The sequence below is a fragment of the Helianthus annuus genome, chromosome 14 (genome assembly GCF_002127325.2).
Source record: "Helianthus annuus cultivar XRQ/B chromosome 14, HanXRQr2.0-SUNRISE, whole genome shotgun sequence".
Taxonomy (NCBI): Eukaryota; Viridiplantae; Streptophyta; class Magnoliopsida; order Asterales; family Asteraceae; genus Helianthus; species Helianthus annuus.
In genome coordinates this window covers 102,582,680-102,603,015 of record NC_035446.2, presented here as the reverse complement: position 1 = coordinate 102,603,015, position 20,336 = coordinate 102,582,680, and the positions used below count along the sequence as shown (strand labels likewise).

At 37.3% G+C, this 20,336-nt stretch overlaps 2 protein-coding genes across 2 annotated transcripts; both read left to right on the top strand.

Moving 5' to 3' along the window:
- The first annotated feature begins 8,709 nt into the window (after nucleotides 1–8,709).
- Nucleotides 8,710–9,117, top strand: LOC110907051 (protein spotted leaf 11-like). Its single transcript, XM_022152083.1, has one exon. It carries the CDS (start codon nucleotides 8,710–8,712, stop codon nucleotides 9,115–9,117), a length of 408 nt encoding a protein of 135 aa, XP_022007775.1.
- Nucleotides 9,118–11,931: 2,814 nt separating this feature from the next.
- LOC110908871 (DNA polymerase eta) lies at nucleotides 11,932–15,867 on the top strand. Its single transcript, XM_022153869.2, has 15 exons — nucleotides 11,932–12,276; nucleotides 12,568–12,688; nucleotides 12,774–12,885; nucleotides 12,986–13,153; nucleotides 13,306–13,470; nucleotides 13,566–13,669; nucleotides 13,752–13,871; nucleotides 13,950–14,073; nucleotides 14,205–14,318; nucleotides 14,411–14,614; nucleotides 14,726–14,834; nucleotides 14,912–15,021; nucleotides 15,159–15,269; nucleotides 15,352–15,430; nucleotides 15,509–15,867. Exons 1-15 carry the CDS (start codon nucleotides 12,201–12,203, stop codon nucleotides 15,766–15,768), a joined length of 1,977 nt encoding a protein of 658 aa, XP_022009561.1. The 5' UTR covers nucleotides 11,932–12,200; the 3' UTR covers nucleotides 15,769–15,867.
- The last annotated feature ends 4,469 nt before the right edge of the window (nucleotides 15,868–20,336 follow it).

The window sequence follows — 20,336 nt, the reverse complement described above, 5'->3', positions numbered from 1 at the left end:
AGAATACTTAAAATAGTTTATTTAACATATAAAATCAGTAGGAAAAGGTTTCGGGTCCAAAGAATGCATAAAACTCATTTTATGGCTTAAACGGTCAAAACCGACATAAACCGAATCGACTAAGCGATTTAAGAAACGATCAGCCAAAAATTAAATAAAAATCATCAAAAATCCCAAAATATTATATAACATCAGTGGGTAAAAAGTTTTGTATCAAAACGTGGCCTGAAATGGGTTATATGCGAAATGTGCCGTTTATGTAACTTAAGAACATAGTTTTACGCTAATGGCCATAACTCAAAATCTGGACCACCAACTGATCCGAAATTTTCGGTGCAAGTTTATATATTAAAAATAAAGATTTCTACTCTTTCACTTTTCCAAAAATCACGTTTTATATCAAAAAGGGCAAAATAGTCAACTTTAAGCATAAATCGGAAACATGCAAATGAATCGGCTAAACATAGACTCAAGCAACGAAAATTCTAGAGAGTTTTACTAAAATAAAAAATGGTCAAAAATACTCTCCAATACAGATCTCAAACATGCATGTACGGATCCGAATCGATAGTCTACGAAAAAGTCGTTTTACAAGACTTTCGGTTCCGATTCGTATTTATACTATAGATTGTCGAGTTTATTATGATAAAACATATTCTTACATGTATTACAAGTTATTTATGATGATCAAACAGATTGCATGTCCTTTACATTATCATTTAAGCTTATTTTTGCAAAAACAACTTCTGTTGACTTTTTAGGAACAAGTTTGACTCGACAATTAGCATGCATAAAGTGGGAATCAGTGAATACCCTTTTGAGGGTTTGTTTCCCACATAAATACCAACATATATGTGGTTTCAATTTGAGAAATGACTGAGTAAAACTCGTTTAATCAGAAAGTCAAAGTATAAGAACAATCAGTTTGACTTTTAGCAATAATCAAAGCAAGAACGAATTTGAGGATGATATAAAAGATTACCAAGGTCCTAATGAAGCCTAGCAAGCACTTGGAGTCGGCCTTGATGTCCAGAAATGCTCCTGGAATGCTCTGAGAATCTTTGCAAGTTGAATGTTCTTGTTACTATCACAAGTGCTCAACAAAAGTGGTGAATGATCTGCTTTAAAGGTGAATTTAGAGGTTTGTGGATAGCTTACTGTTGCCTTAGGCATGCAAGGGTTTTCATTGGAGCATTTGGAGGTGCATACAGCTGTTTAACACTTCAATTTCGGACCAGAATTACAATTTTTGCGAATTCCTGATGCTGGGGGGTTCACGCGGCCCGCCTAAGGATTCCCAGGCGGGTCGCCTGGGGTCTGCAGGCCCAAAAATGTTTCAAACTTGGCAGCTTTGGTCCCTGTTCTTGCACGCGATGTTTCGGCTAGTTATTTTGACTCGTAAACCCCCAAACTTGGTTTCTAAGAACCTTAGGACATTTACCAACATGGTAATGTCCTCGGATAACTTTGCGCTCAACCGAAAAGCCATGAAATTCGACGTTGACGCTTTTAACCCCTCAAGTACGGTTTTGGCCATAACTTTCTCATACGTTGACGAAACTTCACGAAATTTTAACCACATATTCTAGTGAGTATATTTTAGCTTCTCAAAGCTTCGGGTCTGCCAAAAGTTCACTCAGAGGTATAAATTAAACATGTTGACACTTTTGGCCCCTATAGTTTGTAATTCCTCACTTTTGTGCAATTTCCGCGTCGTATGATCCATGAACCACCCGTTTAAGGTTATGAACATTATGTAGGGTTATCATAGAGTCTATCTATCCATTGTTGACACTTTGGACCCTTACGTTCCATAGTTTTCACTGTTTGTCACTTTTAGTCCCTCTAATGTTTGTTTTCACATACCGGAACCTTATGACACGTGTCAAGACATTATTGGACGAAAATTTTCGAGGTGTTACATCCTCACCCCCTTAAAAGAAATCTCGCCCTTGAGATTTACTGAAACAAATGGGGATATTTCTCTTGCATCGTGGATTCCACTTCCCACGTGTATTCGGGACCTCTACGGGCATCCCATTTGACCTTTACAATAGGCACGTGCTTCCTTCGAAGCTTCTTTACCTGTCGATCCTCAATCGACAGAGATAGAGGTAACTGAAAAGTTGAAATTTGTAGAGAAACCACTGCAAATAGAAGATAGAAAGATCAAGTTTCTTAAACATAAACGACTGGTGCTAGTCAAAGTCAAGTGGAATTCGAAAAGAGGACCCGAATACACCTGGGAGCTGGAATCAGAGATGAAGCGCAAATATCCACACTTATTTCAATAAATCTTGAGGACGAGATTTTAATTAAGGTGGGGAGGATGTAAGGACCTTCAAAAATGTCCCTAACCAACCTATAGATGTAAACCGGACCCCTAAAACCCTACTGTACATGAAAAACCAAGAAAAACAAAAAAAATTGGGTTTTAGGCGGGCCGCGTAAAGGATAGCTTAACCTTACGCGGGTCGCTACAACTTAATGAACAAACCGGATAAGTTTTAGGGTTTTAGACGGGCCGCATAGAACTTAAAGGATGTTTACGCGGGCCGCGTCAACTTGAAATTCAACCGGATAAGTATCCGGGCCACGTATAACCCATAAGTCCAGCCTAAGCCCATGACCCATCAACCCTACGCCTAGATTAGGCGGCCTCGCGGGCCGCGTAAGATATATGTGTGGGTTTACACGGGCGGCGTAAAACCCAATTCCAGGCTATAAATAGCCTAGCTCAGGGGCTTTCATTCTGTGTCGACGAAACTTTCCAAAAACGAAGATATACTGTCCAAAATTATAATTTCATATAGTGAGGTGCTGCTACGATACCGGGTATTAACTCGATCGCTATTACGATTCAACGTCCAATCGATTGAAACTATCCAACGAATGTTTAAGTGCTGCTCAAATTGGGTTTATACTTTGTCATTCGTCGTTAATTCGATGGATGTTTAAGTATCGCACTTTGTCATTTGTTATGAGGGTTTAATCTCTTGAATTGTCGTAAATGCTGGATTAGTTACTAACCCAGTTCGTGTGCATTGTTATTTAAATTAGGTTAAACATGCTAATCAGTAGATTAAAATTCGCCCGTATAAATCTGCAAGGTGAGTCATTCTCTTTTTATCAAATTATTTCCAAAATCCTATTTATTTCAAAGTTATAATTACAGGGATTAAGTCTTTGTAATCACCAAATTACAGCCGGTATGTGGGGTTTTGTATACATTACTTGATAATCGTCACCATTGGACAACGAGTTAGCCAAGGGGTGATATGACCATAGTCACAGACACCATTGGACTCAGAGGTTACCGATAGATTGTCGAGTGACAAATACTGTGGGTAGTTGGTTGATAAACAGAAACATTGTATTCGCTCTTAATACTGTAAATTATAACAAAATGCCGTTTTAACAAAAGAATGATTCACTCAGTATTTTCCGCTGACAAAACCTTTTTCAAACTTGTTTCAGGTGATCTGTTGTGATCCAAGAAAAGTGCCGTGAAGCACTACAAGCTTAAGGAAGTGGCTCAATATAAATAAATAAAGAAACATGTTTTGTGAAATAAGGATTTCCCAGTGAAATCACTTTATTGTAAATTACAGGGTTTTATCCCTAAATTATGTAATAAAGTAAACGGGCATTTTTAGTATTAAAAGATCATGTATTAAAGACTTCCGCTGTCGCCTAAATTAAATACCACGGGGTTCCTGTCCCGCGGCTCTTGACCGGGTCAAACCGGGGCTAGGGCCGTGACATAATTGGGCCCAGCAGCAAATTTCTCCTCATTTTGGGCCTAGTGCTTATTTTTCAAATGTCAGCGAGCGGGTTGACTTGTGGATTACGGATTCTGGAGCGACCGCTTATATGACCGTTGATGCCTCGATTGTTTTCAATGGTACTCCTTATACCGTTTCTGAGAAAGTTGTTGTTGGTAATGGTAAGTCACTTTCGGTAGCACATTATTACACTTATCTGATCATACTTTGTTATTACGACCCGTGTTAGTGGTTCCTAGCTCAGCCAAGAACCTCTTGTCTATCACACAGCTGGTTATTGAGCATCCCATTGTTGTCATATTTTCACATCTTGGTCTGCATATTCAGACCTTGACTGGACAGCTTCGCCACCACACGTTGTGGTCCACATCAATTCTATTCACTTGCGGCTTTTACATCTGCTTCTCGTAATACTTGGCATTCCCGGCTAGGTCATCCGTCTAATGATATTTTGTCTAGATGTTCATTTTTACGTATGACAAACAAAACCACACACACAATGTACTGCTTGTAGTGTTTCAAAATCGACTAGATTGCCTTTTACATCAGTTGTATCTCATTCTACTTTACCTTCACATATTATACATTGTGATATTTGGGGTGACGACGGAACACTTGTTTATTTCCTGTCACTTCTCACAAACCATTTGGACAGTGATCTCACAATGGTGCCATACTCCACCAATCTATGCTTTTCACTTCCATGACCTGCTGCATTTGCACCATAATCTGAGCGGGTCAAAAAAAACGAAATAAGGCTCTTTATGCGGTTATCCTCACTGTCATTTGGAGTTTGTGGAGAACAAGGAACAATGCAATTTTTAATAAACAAACTCCTCTTGTTTCAGGCGTGATCGAGGAGTCGAAGACATTGAGTTATCTTTGGGTTAAAAACCGATCGAAGTTGAGGATGTCGTCTTGGGAAACTTAGAAGAAGTTTTATATCAGTGCATTTGGTTAAGTTTTTAGTTTTGTTTTCTGCTTGTCGGATGTTTGTTTGGGGTTGTATGTAAGTACCAGCTACTAGCTGGTTGGTGACTTGTTTCGTGACAATATAATAGGTTTTGTTTAGCAAAACAAAAATTCAATTGAAATTTAGATTCATGTCCACCAAGAGCATTGGAAACAGTAAAACCAAGAAACAAATCAAAATTAATTTGTTTTTCATTATTGCTCATCTTATTTTATTTAAACTAAGAATAAGACTTGTGCGCGTTCCAGCACAGCTACATCGTAAACATTTAACAGAATAGTCCAGACGTTATGTGGTGCATTAACCATATGAAAACACGTGTTTCGAGGTATCCGATTGAACTTAATGTAACTTGTATAAGCATTGCGATTGGATCAAAACATAAAGTAAATGAATTCATATCGTACAATCATAATGTATTATATGTGACCCGACTCATACATAGAAAACATAAACGGTATGAAAGAAAATCTGACACGTGTAATCAAAAGAGATTAATTAGAGCTTTTAAAAAAAGGAAAAAAAGAAACTACAATTTGACTCGACTCGGTTCGAAACAAAATTTACGGAACATACATAAAATAAGCATGAAAACATATTATATTTGACCTGACTCATTTCCCAAAAAAGTTTATCTCGAAACATGGAACAACTCGAATCTATAAGGAAACGTACATAAAAATACGTAAATATGGTTTCTTTAAACGAAAATGTAATATATTTGACCTGACTCATTTCCAGAAAAAGTTTACATTGAAACGTAGAGTAAATCATATTTATAAATTATACCTACATGTACATAACATATGCACGTAAAAGAATAGTTTTAAGTAAAGGAAGTACAGGGGTAAACCGAAACAAAATATTAGTAAGGCTAAAAATGTTCGTAAAACCGTGCCAAGTAGCACCAAAGCCACATCACTGGCAGCGACCCTCAACATCGGAAAAACTCGTGAAAATAAAATAGATAAAATGGTAAAATTTACACTGAATGAAAAGCAGACGTAAAATTATTGAACCACGCACATGCGTTACGGTATGTTAATGCGGAAAAATTAGACAGAAACGTAAAACGTAGAAAAGAATAACTAAATATAACAACCCGACTTTTCGGATCGTTACCTATCGCTGTTATTTCTTTCGTAAACGCTTGTACTCTCGATATTTGATTAACGCAATGGGTTTAAACTATATTTTTGACGCATTTTCAACGCATATTACAACGCTTACTTAATCACGATTATCGCATTTAAACGCTACTTATAACACTTACTACTTAAACGCATTTTATCACGTTTTACATCGCTTATCTAGACTAAACGCTATCGCAACGCAAACTCAACTCGAAACGCGAATTTAATTATATTATGTGTGTTATTTGTGTGATTATTTGTTTAATGTTATGTGGTTATCAACGCAAAGCTTACACGCTCAAACGCTTACTCGCAACTCGATTAAACGCAATGCAACGCAATGCTTAACAAACGAACCAAAGTTGGAAAACTAACTCGCACAAACTCGGCCGTCCGAATGGCCTTCCTTCTGAATGGACATCCGCCCGGATGACCATTCGACCGGATGGAGCCGTCCGAACGCTGCCACTCGCCACCGACTTAACCCTCGCTCTTCCCCTATAAATACTAGTCGTACGCCCTCATTCTCACACTTTGACACTCTCATTCGCTCCCAAGCTCTCAGTCGCGATTCAAGGCCATTTTGTAAGCTTTTTCCCTCAAATCTTCACCAGCATTCATCTCTAATCACTTCTACTCCATATTCTTCATCAAAATCACACACACACACACTAACTTTTTCTCGAAATCATCTGATTTGGACCTCTTGAAGGTGGATTCCACTCGGTTTGCTTAGGCAAACAGTTGAGGAGCACCATTCAATCGAGATTGGTTCAAGATCTAAAGGATTTCACACTTTGCAACTTAAATATGAAAGATTTCAACACTTTTTCAACTTGTTTTGGACTCTTTTTCGATTTTTACACAATATAGATGGAATCTGGACTCAATCAGACTCTCGACTCGTTCCTTAGTCGAAAGCCGGCTTGAAAATGGATTTCCACCGGAGAGATGCACCGATTAACGGGTCAAACATGAAACTTCATCAAGAACAACACATCTGTCCGAATGGGCTTGGCCCATCCGACCGAATGAACTGAACTTGGTATTTTTCCTTTGTTTGACACGTCGTCACGCCGTCTCTGTTAACTTGAACTTTTACTTAGAAAATTTTACAAAAACATCGAACACAGACCATCCGCCCGGATGACCATCCTTCGGGATGACCATCCGCTCAGATGGGACTCATTCGTTCGGATAGACTGTTGAACAGTGATCTCGTCCGACATTCTGTTTACAACCATTCAGCCCTGAGGAAGACTTATGCTTCTGTTTCCATGCACAGGCTGACCCGACGCGCTCCCTTCAATCCAATCCAGCTTGTGTTTACTTGATAAACACACACTGTGAGTATACTCGAACCCATTTTCGTTTAACGCACTTTTGGGTGTTACATAAGTTCTATATCAAAACACAACACACAACGCAAACACTTTACAAACGCTAACTGTTCCCGCATGCTATACGTGATTTGTTGAATGCTTGTTACTATGCTTATACAGTGTTATACTGGACCGCCTCTAGCAACGATAGTACTATAGTTTGGACTCAGCACTTGTGTGACAGGGGTTGCTAGGGATCACATTACTTTACTTCACGTGTTCATTTCGGTGAACATGTGTCGCGCATACTCTACAACGCAGTCTCGTGGTTAAGTTGTATCATTGTTGATAGTTACATGTTTCGCCCGTTACGCGTTACATGCTGGTTATGCGTAAACACTTTTTATACTATTACTATGCAAACTTGTGTACTCACCTTTACTTTATGTATTGACTTTTATTCTAACGTATGTGCCAGGTTGATGGAATGTTATGCTGAAATCAAGTTTGGAAGTCTAGAAACTCATCTAATAGAAATCTAGGTTGTCGGACTTGTTTTGTTTAAGAGATGTAACTCTGTGATAACTGTTTGTGGAATGTTTGTTTATTGGTATGGGACAATGAACCTTTTAAATATTGTCATTTAATAGTTGTTATGGATTCTCTTGAGCAATCTGGTTCGCCTAGTGCCGCGCCTCGATGTTACCGCCATTGGTTGGGGTGTGACACTAAATCGATCTAGGACTTGCCCATTGCGGCGAACTTGCCAAAGGGGGAAATAGAAAAGTTGCGACATACCTATCAAATGTGAAAAAATAGACCAAAAACGTTGAACCCCACACGCACGTTGCGACGTGTTAACTCACAAAATTTAGAACGAAACGTAAAATGAAAAACTTGCGAAAGATAAAAAGTATGGGGGACCAAAGTTTTAAATAAAAAAGTGTTTGGTTAAATGACAAAAGATGAAAAATTTTGAACCAACTGGGGTGTCCCAGTTGGCCAGTCCCACCTCTACTCTTCATAGAGACCCGGGTTCGAGTCCAGGCAGGGGGTATTCTGCCACCTTCTTCCCAGAGGGAAACAGACTCAGCTCAGGATGGGGTATTCACCGCCAGACAGCATTGGGACGTTGCTAGCTTGTGGAGTGGGATCACTCCAGCGGCCGGGAGGTCCGTGCAATAACCTCCCCCCCCCCCCAAAGATGAAAAATTTTGGGTTAAAAGTAGAAAAAATTAAAAGGGTTAAAAAAATAGGCTAAATTGCACTTTTCGTCCTTTATGTTTCAATGTTTCGACATACGCTGTCCTTTAACTTTAAAAATTACACTGTATGTCCTTTCTGTTTGCAATCATTAACGGGCGGTGTCCTTTCAGCTAAACCCAGTTAACTTTTGTATGTTAAACCCCCCTCACGTGTAACTTTATAAAACTCCTAAACAACAGGGACCATATGTATAACTTTGTAAAACCCTACAACTGTAACCCCTCACATACATGAACCGCAACTTCAGTAACATCAGTTTAAACGAAGATTCCACTGCGTTCAGCAACTGCAACCGCTCCGGCGAGTTCCCGACGACGTCGCTACAGAGCAAGCGGCTGATTCTCGCGTGCGCGACTGAAAAATCCGACGATCTGATTCAACAACTGGTGTCCGATCTGGAATCCGATTCGATGAAAACAAGCGGCGATGAGTTACGATTGCTCGCGAAGAACAAACCAGAGAATCGAGTTAAAATAGCGAAATCCGGAGCGATTAAACCGTTGATTTCACTGATTTCGTGTTCAGATCCTGAACTACAAGAGCACGGTGTAACAGCGATATTGAATTTATCGTTGTGTTATGAGAATAAAGAGTTGTTAGCTTCTTCCGGTGCAATCCGGCTGTTAGTGATATGTTAATTGATTGAAAATGATTTGGCTATATAGTAAGGTCACCGGAGATTGAGTTTCGATAAATTCCGGATTGAAACGGTTGATTTTCGGTGTGTTTTCATTGAGTTTTAGTGAATTTTGGATATTTTCGGTGTGTCGTTTGTGTTTTACGGACTGATTTGGTGTATTTCGGACAAATTTTGTTCATACCAGTCTGTTTCAGTGAAATCAATTGAAGTTTGATGATTTTCGATTAAACTTTTGAAGTCTTTGAACATTATAAATCGGAATTCAACTTGTTTGGCAGAAAGATTGGGACTGAAATCTGAAATATTGTTCAAAATTTACAATACATTTGTTGATATTACACAGTTATATAGATATTATAGTTTTTGAAATCATCATATAACAGAAAAATATGAAAGTCTTTAGAACAACAGACTAAGCAAATCGATACATGTGTTTAGATCTGACTCCAAAACGCATCATGTTACGGTGGCGGAACTAGAACATTAACTTAGGGGTATCCTAAAAATTTTTTTCACCGTGCAATCGTACAATATTAAAAAAAACGACAATAAATAAATAAATAAAGTAAAACAAATACCTAATAGATTTGTTCTCTTCTTTTTTTCATAGCTTGAAATCGTTCCATCACATCGTCGTCTTTTACTTCACGTAAAAAATCATTTTCGATCGCACAAACCATAGCGTTGTTCAAAAATTTTGTGCCCATTCGATTGCGTAAATCCGTCTTGACAAGCTTCAATTCGAAAAACATCTTTCAACGGTTGCGGTTGCAACCGGTAAAAGCAAAGCTAGCTTCACTACCCGATAAACTGAATGAAAAGAAATATGCGTTCCCGTTTCAACCATAACACGCGCAAGATCACTTATTCCATTCAAGTTTGCAAATTTATCGCCATCGCTTATAGTGTAACGAAATGGGCAATTGGGATTTGGGCTTATTATTTTCAATTGATTGGTATCCTCGTAGTTGTGCCGTGTCGTGCATTAAAACTTCAAGGCAATTGGGCAATTATTTACAATCTTTTATTATTTTGGGCTAACATATTGGGCAATTGGGCTTATTATTTACAATCTTCAAATGATTTGGGCTAACATATTGGGCACTTGGGATTTGGGCTTATTATTTTCAATTGATTTGGGCTTACAGACTCTTTTTTAGGGGTGTCATCGTAGTTGTTCAGGGGTATCCTTGGTATAAAAACCGAAAAATAAAAATAAAATTTTACACTACCGATAAAAAGTTAAGCCGTAGCCTGTGCTACGACTCGGACAACATAAGGTCCGCCCCTAATTGAAAATGTTGTTTATGATTGTTTTTGGTTGAGTTTTGAACAAATTGTCCGATCTGAGATGATGGTTGATTCATTCAAATCTGATTTGTTTGTGTTCGCCTGAATTAGATAGTGTAGAATAAGCAATTGCAGGTTTTAGGAGTCAGTCGGTCGAGTTGCAGGTTTGGGAAAATTAGCTTCAGCTGTGATATTGTTTGGTGAAGAAGATTGTTGATTTAGAGATTGTTTTGTGAATGGTGGAGGCAAGTTTGATTTAAAACAAAATTTGAGTATTGCACATATAAGGAGTTTTACAAAGTTACACGTGAGGGGTTTTAACATAAAAAAGTTAACTGGGTTTAACTGAAAGGACACCGCCCGTTAATGATTGCAAACATAAAGGACATACAGTGTAATTTTTAAAGTAAAAGGACAGCGTCTGTCGAAACATTGAAACATAAAGGACGAAAAGTGCAATTTAGCCTAAAAAATATAAAGATAAAAACCTTTGAGGTTAAAAGTAAAAAAATCATTTTTTTTTAAAACTCCCCATGCTTGGGGTACAACACCACAATGCAATAATGTGTTGCTAATTTATATTATGGAAATATGATAGGGTTATTTTGTTGAAATTTAGCATTTAAGATTATTAATGTTTAAACTTGTATTTTTATACATACCATTATTTACTTATATTATTTATGATGTTGTCCGGTTATTTAATCCAGTTCGACGAGTGAACCAGTAAGAGTTTATTCCCCGACCCGGATCAAAGAACGTTGATTAAAACCCTTTGTGAAGCTTGAATTGAATGGAAGGAAAAGGGGCGGTTTGCAGGGGCGCAGGATCATAGGAGCGGGGGCCGAATTTTACGCTCAGTAGTGTTATATATGTAGTTTTCGTATAGAAATTATTGGGTATATACATTTTCGCCCCCCGTGGTTTTCGACGGCAAGCTTCGCCACTGGCGCTTTATACCACGAGGAGAGAGAGACTACATATCATCTACTTAAAATTACAGTTCAACCCGTAGGCCGCAACCCATCGAAAAATAAATCTTGTCTACACCTACATAGGGGTGAGCAAATTAACCACCATAGCCGATAACCGAACCATAACAGAACCGATTTTTACTGATAATCAACATAACTGATGGTTATAAAACTTTGGTTAACTGACCAATCGGTTATGGTTATGAAGCTTTGGTTAACCGATATAACCAAAACCGAACCGAAATTGTAATGTTAAGTCTATAATTCTATTTAATTGATTTATATTTTACAATAACCATATAGAGGTTTTTCTACTAATATAAAAGTATGTTAATAAAAACATGATATTGATGTAGATGCCCTTTATTTTGATGAAAAACTGAGATGTTATGATCGTATGAATCTTGTTTACAACACTAACTACATAATTACTTTATTAAAATGGATCTTGCTGGTAGTTTAACAAAAAAATATAGTATTGGTTGTCTTATAAAAAAAGGCCCTTGCTAACTCTAACATAATGGATTGATGGGTTTCATTTTTATTTTGTAGCTCTATTGATGTATAACTTTTAACTTTAGCTGAAAAGTAATTTTAGCTAAACTTTTTGGTTAATAATCAAAATTAACCGAAATCGTACCATAACCGATTAATTATAACCAAAGTTAGCGGTTATGATTATGATTAATGATAAAAACCGAACCAAACCCATCCGTACACACCCTAAACCTATGTGATGTCCTCTGACTAAAAGCCTTTCAGACGCTTGAATTGGAGGGAAAAGGGGGCAGTTTGTACCACGGAGAGAGAGAAAGAGATGCCGGTGGCGCGACCAGAAACGTCGGATTCCAGGATCATTGCTCACGTCGATATGGATTGCTTCTACGTTCAAGGTACTCTCTTCTGTATATTCTTAATCGTTAGGTTTTCCGATTAGTTGGTTTATAATGATACTAAATGAGTTGTTCTCCGATTATTAAGGGGGAAATACGTTTACTGGCTTCAGAAATTGAACTTCCTACTGTCTTTTCATTTATTATGCTCGACTTGTTTAGTCTATCCGCTGTTAGTTCATCTCAATAGTAGAAAATTAGGGAATGTAACACCAAAATACAGGTTAAATATACCCAAATCTTCTCACTTCCTATAATTGTTTGTTTATTTTATTTTATTTTTCCTTTTAGTGGAGCAACGGAAACAACCTCATTTGAGAGGTCAACCCACTGCTGTGGTTCAATACAACTCTTGGAAAGGTGGGGGTCTGATTGCTGTCGGTTACGAAGCTAGAAAAGACGGTGTTAAACGGTACCACTCATTCTTCACATCTCAGTTTTATAAACATTTTTCGGTACTATTATCTGTTATCCATTTCTCATTTGATTTTGTTAAGCTCAATGAGAGGCGATGAAGCAAAGAAAGTTTGTCCCAAAATTCAGTTGGTCCAAGTCCCAGTGGCCCGTGGTAAAGCTGACTTGACCATATATAGGAATGCCGGTTCAGAGGTTCATATAGTTCAAAACTTTCTAAACAGTTTAAATTTTGCATACTTTTTGGGTGCCCAAATGGTAAAAGTGTTTCATATGTTTGCTTTTATTATTGCAGGTTGTTTCTATTCTTGCAAGAAAGGGGCGATGCGAGCGGGCGTCGATTGATGAGGTGTACCTTGACCTTACTGATGCTGCTGAGACAATGTTGAAAGAAACACCGTTAGAAAACTTGGAAAATATTGACGAAGAAGTTCTTAAATCACATGTTTTGGGGCTTAGTTTGGTAAGACAGCATCATTTGTCAACATTCTTGAGCATTACAATGTATAAATTCTTAGTTTTTAGTTTTTTTAGTCTTGTTATGGGAGACATATGTTTATATTAGTCGTATTGTGATGATACAATGAATATTTGACATGTTCCAAAATTATTTAGAATGAAAACGATGAGAAAGAAATTGTGAGGGAATGGCTGACGAGAAGAGATGCTGATCACCGTGATAAACTGTTAGCATGTGGAGCTATTATTGTTGCTCAACTCCGGATGCAAGTTTTACGGGAGACTGAGTTTACATGTTCTGCAGGCATTGCTCATAACAAAGTATTTTTTTTTCAACTTTTTAATTATCTTTTCTCTATTCTCCTAGAATAATAATCATATTGTATGACCAAAAACATAAAATGTTAATCTTTCAGATGCTGGCTAAACTAGCAAGTGGTATGAATAAACCAGCACAACAAACTATTGTTACTTCGGCATCAGTAAAAGGGCTTCTTGAACCTTTGCCTATAAAGAAAATGTAAGTTAGTATTTTGTACATGAATATCTTCTTTTAATCTTTTACGTTTAGTTAAAATGCTTAGGTGACATGTGACTATCAGGAAACAGCTTGGCGGGAAGCTTGGAAGTTCCTTACAAACGGACCTCGGAGTGAATACCGTTGGAGATCTATTGCAGTTTTCTGAGGAAAAACTACAAGATATTTACGGTTCTAATACAGGGTAAGTCTAATAACTCATTATTCACTAATATACAAAGTTTTTGTAAATATCTTTTTAATCAGTTTTTTTTTTTTCTAGTACGTGGCTATGGAATATTGCAAGAGGTATTAGTGGAGACGAAGTTGAGGGTCGTTTGCTTCCTAAAAGCCACGGGTCTGGGAAAACCTTTCCCGGAGTTCAAGCCCTAAAAAGTCTTGCTGCTGTGAGTTTTATTGATTGGCTATCGCGTATATTTTAGTGTGAAATATGTCATGAACTAAAAATGTCCATTTACAGCTATTTTCGAGTAATAAAGTCTATTACTTACTTCTTGTTTTGTTCTAACTCATTCAGGTTGAAAAATGGCTCAAAGAACTATGTGAAGAGTTAAGTGAACGATTACAGATCGATCTAGAAACAAATAAGCGAGTTGCACATACGCTTACTCTGCATGCTAATGCATACAAGGTTGCTATTCTTTCTTTTAACTCTTTTTTTTTTTTGGCTTTTTTTACTTTTTTTTGTAATTATATTATCATCATTTAATGTTATTTTTGCAGTCCACAGATACCGATTCACACAAAAAGTTCCCTTCTAAGTCATGCCCTTTGAGATACGGAGCAGGGAAGATTCTAGAAGATTCCGTAAATCTTTTCCAAGCTGGCTTACGTGAATTCCTCGGGTCATACATGAGTCCTGTAGGTGGTGGTTGGGGAATTACTGGTCTTTCTGTTACAGCCAGTAAAATTGTTGCCATACCATCTGTAAGCAAATGTATTTTTTTATTATAAGTTTTTTTCTAAACTTCTGAAATTGAGAATTGCTTCATTCTAGTGTATTCACTAAGATGAATCTTTATGTTTCTTTTTTCGAAGGGAACTTCTTCAATTACAAAATACTTTCATGGTCAAGATCGGTTTCACACCTCATCTGAACCGTCTGATGAAAAATTTGCACCGAAAGATGATAATTTGTCGCCATCAAGTAGTAAATCTTTCTCATGATATATATTTATACACACACACATGTTAGAAAGTTTAATAGTTTTTGCATTAAATTAGGGACTGAAAGCCATTCAGCCTCTCATCTAACCGAATGTGACGGGGAACGGACTCCAATGACACATGATACTTTCACTTTCGATCAACATGAGACCGCGTGTAAAGATGAGGTTTTGTTCTTTTGTCTCTCTTCCATTCATTATCGTTATAACGCACACAAATATTGTTTTTTTACTCTGCTGTTAGTCCATTATGAATTTATGATGAGATTTATTTTGAAGATCTGCATTTCTCTTTATGAAAGTAGGCTACTGAAAGCTGTTTGACTTCACAACATCATGAACCACAACCAAGGGTACCGAATACTAATGACGGAAAGCGAACATATGAGCAGAAAAGGAAAGCAACAAAAGAAAAGGTTCGTTTCAACAAATTCTAATGATTACCAAGAAAAAGAAAACAATGTTACAAATTTAATCTCGATATCCCGCTTGCTGCAGGGAACATCTTCCATCTTGAGATTTTTTCAAACCAACAGTTGCTCGTCGTCAAGTCAAGAAACAAAATGTTTGTCGACAGGTATCAAAGTTCATTATTCCTCATGTTGTACATATTGTAGTATATTTGACTTGATTGTTGTTGGTATGCTGACTGAAGGGGCACAAGAAGCATTGGGTATGGAGAGTGAAATTTTGACAGAAAGTCAGAATAAAGTAAGAACAAATTCATGGCGCTACAATGTAGATGAAATCGACCAATCGGTGGTTGAAGAGTTACCACCAGAATTACAGGAAGAATTGCGTACATGGCTTCGGCCTCAGAAGCAAGCAAAACCGAGCACAGTGAAACGAGGTTCTAGTATTGCTCATTATTTCTCCCCTAACAAAAACGAACACACGAATCTTAAGAAATCCTAGAAGCATGAAGGAAATTTGTCAGTTTTACAATTATGTATTTTTTCTGTGTAAATATTTATAATGCAAGATTTTATATATCAAGGTTATTTTCCATCATTATAAATAATTCCCTTTCGTTTTTTTTTAAATCACCCCAAAAGTGGGATAAAAGTGTAGGAAGAACCAATAACACCCTTATTCTCTTTTTCTGAAACCTTTTATTAAAAAAAAACAAATTTTTTTTTAATTATTTTGCTTCACTTATTTAGAAAAAAAAATCTATAGAAAGTCTCCCAGCTGTTAGGAACTAGGAAGTGGTAGAGTTGAGGTTGGAAAATGTAAGTATTTGCTGCTAAATATATGATATGCATTTGAGTCCAGTTTTGCAAATTGTCATCTCTAAAAACTTGCATATTGCACATATTTTCAAAATATAGCGGTCCAACATTGAACATTTCAACCCAATGTCTTTTGTAGGACTCCAATGTCCAAACAAAATGAGTTGACCTCGAGGTTAACATGACATATTGGGTGAACTCATCAACTCTTCTTGGTGTAATGTGTAGACCGAAACATTGCTCAAGGCTATTGATGAAACTCAATTGTGTATCAGACTGTATCTTGATGATGACTATCAAAAAAATGTATTTAATAAAGCAAGCATGAGCAAATACATAAACAAAGTTTGGATATGTATAGGACACACAGGCCCCGACTCAACAAGTGTTTGGATATAAGAGTAAATTACAAAAATCGTCCTTTAAGTATATCACTTATTGCAAAATGTGTCATTTATCTTCAATAATTACAGAAAACGTACTTGATGTTTGCAAACCCTTCCAAGTTATGTCCTTTAGCCCTAACTCAGTTAATTTTTTTGTGGTTAAATCTCACCAAATGGACCCCACATGAGGGTATTTTGGTCATTTTACTCTCATGTGAGGTCCATTTGGTAAGATTTAAGCACAAAAATACCCTCATGTGGGGTTCATTTGGTCAGATTTAACCACAAAAATTAACTGAGTCAGGGGTAAAGGACATAACTTGCAAGGGTTTGTAAACATCGAGTACGTTTTCTGTAATTATTAAAGATAAAGGACACAGTTTGCAATAAGTGACATACATAAAGGACGTTTTTTGTAATTTACGTTGGATATAATAATTCTTATTAATTTACACCTCAACAAGTTATGTCATGTGTCTGTGTCTGATAGGATTTTAAATTTGAACTAGACAAAGTTTCACTCGTTCGCCATAATTTATCAAACATTAACATATTATAAATTATAAATTATCAAGAGTAAACTGCCATTTTGGTCCTTGATGTTTGGTTAGTTTTGCCACTTTAGTCTAAATCTTAAACTTTTTGCATCTGGGTCCCTTTGGTTTCAATTTTGTTGCCATGTTGGTCCAAAAGCAAAGTCAGTACTGAAGGGGTAAGGTCCCAAAAACCTTGCACAGGTACTTGAGACCATACCACAACCTCGTCAGTAAGCTCTCTTTAGAATAAACCTTGCGCGACCGCGCACTGGTTTTAAAAGAGAACTTAAAAAGAAAAAAACAGTTGTTAACATCCGCGCGCCAAAAGGGGACTAATAAATCCTTGCGCAAGCTCTCATGCAATAGTTAGGATAAAATCCTAACCGATATCTCCGCACAAAAGTCACTCAGACTTAAATAAATAATTTCTGTCATAACAGAATTAGCATGAAGAAGGGCCACATAGGATTACAGCTGTAATCCTTCTATAAGGCTTTATCGTGCATAACCATTCGGTTATAACCGAATGGCCACATGGCATCATCCCAGGCACTCCTCAAAGTCACGATGATGGCACCAAATTGAAGGAAAATCCATACTTGCCCACTTTCCACGTGGCATTACCCCAGCCGTTGATCATGACCACGATCCGTGTGCCCTCACACCCGTTAGTGATTAACGGTGGGAAACATAACCGCTTACGGAAATTACTTTTCGTTACATTTCCGTCATCTTTTCGATCAACATATTTTTCCGCCTAAACTTCGGCTATAAATAAAGGATAATTCAGGTATAATTCTTCAAGTTACTCTCAAAGCACTTTACTATCACTTCTTCTTCATCATCAAAACCTGTACTTATTCTCACGCCAGAGGGTGGTCACGAGGAGAACCCCCTTTCTCCCCGTGGCGAGTCTAACGGCTGTTTGTTTTGCAGTTGTTGTTCGAAGAAGGAGATCACTCACCCCTGAATCAAACGAGAAGACCTAACCCTTTTATGCAGATTCAAACCCCCTGGTTCAATTGATTCCGGTCAATTAAACCAGTGTTTCTTCAAGTACAGATTTTCTGAAAAATAAACCTGATTTTTTTGTCCTTTTCTGAAAGGCATTTTGGTTATTTTAAGCATTAATATATATATATATATATATATATATATATATATATATATATATATATATATATATATATATATATATAAAACAAAAAAACCTAAACTCTGCACTCTCTCTCTCTAAACACTCCATGTCTTTCTCTTCTCTCCCTCTCCTCTCTCTCGAACACCACCCAAAAAGAACTCGACCACCACCAACAAACCCAGTTACCACCACCACCACCACCACTATCTAACCTACATTTTCTTCTTTCTCTAACCTAGAGATCACCACCACCGGTTACCGCCATCACCTGACCGGAGTTTTCCTTTAGATCCGGCGCGTTAGCGAGGATGACGGATACGAAGTCCGGTACTATTTCAAACAGATCCGGCCAGAGTTTTCCTTCAAGAAGTCTTTCTTTTGGCGGATGTTCCAGATGCAGATAGGTTGAATCGGTTGTCGAGTTCTTTTTGGGTGATGTTCCTGATTGGGTTTGAAAAGAGGATAAGAATCTGAAACGGATCTGGTGGATGAAGAGGTTTATTTTTTTGAAACAGATCTGGTCACCGATGAGATTGAGCTCTGCAATTTCCATGACGATGATGTTCAATGATGATACAGGAATTGTTGATTAGAGAGAGATTGAAATGAGGTGAGAGGGTTTGAAGGAATAAGACAGTTTGTGGATATATAATGGTGGGTTAGAGTTAGATTTTGAAGACGATGATGATGAATCGGGGATTGCGATATGGGATTTGAATCAGGATGTGAAGTTGAGCTCCGGGAGACGGTGTCAGGTTCCGACGGAGAAGGTTGTGTTAACGGCGGAGAAGGTAGTGGTGCCGGTGGTGAGAAGGGGAGAGGAGGTGGTGGTGGTAGTGGTAGTGGTGTTCATGTGGCGGTGGTGTTCGAGAGAGAGAGAAGATAGAGAAAGAGGGTGTTCATGGTGGCGGTGGTGTTCATAAGCATTACCCACATGGGCATCTTTGATAATGTCACTAAGTGAAAAGGTATTAGTCTCCCAGATATATACATCTGAACCAGAACTACTTACTACAGTAGCATCATGTGGGAAGAAGGAGACCAGAGGTCAGATATTTATTTATAAAATATAAATGATCATTTTGCCCCTGAGGATAAAGACAAAATAATCTGTTTTTAATAGTCAAATAAGAGGTAACTTGATTTTTGGACTAAAATGGCAATAAAAGTGAAACCACAGGGACTCAGATGTAAAAGGTTTGAGATTTGGACTAAAATAGCAAAAGTGACCAAACCTCAGGGACCAAAATGGTAGTTTACTCAATTATCAATATATTGGTGCATAGAGGTGTTATATCCCAATACTTAGGGGATTTAAAAAAATAAAAAAAAAATTGATATTACACTTTTAACCCAAAACACGTTGATTTTTTCACTTTCAACCAAAAACTTTTCATTTTTTCATTTTAGCCTCACAATTTTTTTACTTTCAACTTTGATCCCCTATACTTTATATACTTCTCAAAATTTTCATGTTACGTTTCATTCTAAATTTTACGAGTTAACACGGCGCAATGTACGGGTATATTTCGATGTCTTTAGGTTTTGTTTTATGTTACACTCTAAATTTTGCAAGTTAACATGGCGTAACGGTGCGTGTATGATTCAACGTTTTTACATTGTCTATTTTTTCCCGTTTGCCAGGTTTGTCACAACGTGCGTCCTAAGTCGACTTAATTATTATTTTCTATGTTTTACGTTTTGGTCTAATTCTCCGCATTAACACGTTGCGACTTCAGTGTTAGTGGTCGCTAGCGATGGTGTGACATTAATGCTATTTGTCAATTGTCACGGTTTTACACCCTACCGGAACGTGAGGGGACTTAATACTTGTTTGTATTCATTTAAACATTTTTAACTTTTTGGATGAAACCCACGTTGTTTGGCTGATTGGCATGTAAAATAGGAAACTCACTCATTTGCACAAAAAATCACCTCTACAATTTTTTTTCTTAAGAAAGGTGTTATATACTTGTGCACTTTTGAAGAAAAAAAACTTTAATGTACGAATGAACAAAAAGACGTATGCTTGTGTTCAACACACAAAAGCAGAGACTTAAATGATAAATCCAAAAGAAAGGAGTAAAGGACCAAATGAAGAGACGTGTAAGGTTTCATTTCACTTCAAATAGCAAAGAGGAACCCCTTCACTTTGCTTAAATTTTATCATCAAGATTGATTAGACATGTGA

What these genes read in the sequence shown, in the direction of transcription:
- LOC110907051 (XM_022152083.1), top strand. Translation starts at nt 8,710, where the DNA reads ATGAACCGCAACTTCAGTAACATCAGTTTAAACGAAGATTCCACTGCG.
- LOC110908871 (XM_022153869.2), top strand. Translation starts at nt 12,201, where the DNA reads ATGCCGGTGGCGCGACCAGAAACGTCGGATTCCAGGATCATTGCTCAC. An exon ending in CCTTTGCCTATAAAGAAAAT is followed by an intron (nt 13,670 to 13,751) that starts GTAAGTTAGTAT and finishes TGTGACTATCAG; the next exon opens with GAAACAGCTTGGCGGGAAGC. An exon ending in GGAAAGCAACAAAAGAAAAG is followed by an intron (nt 15,270 to 15,351) that starts GTTCGTTTCAAC and finishes CGCTTGCTGCAG; the next exon opens with GGAACATCTTCCATCTTGAG.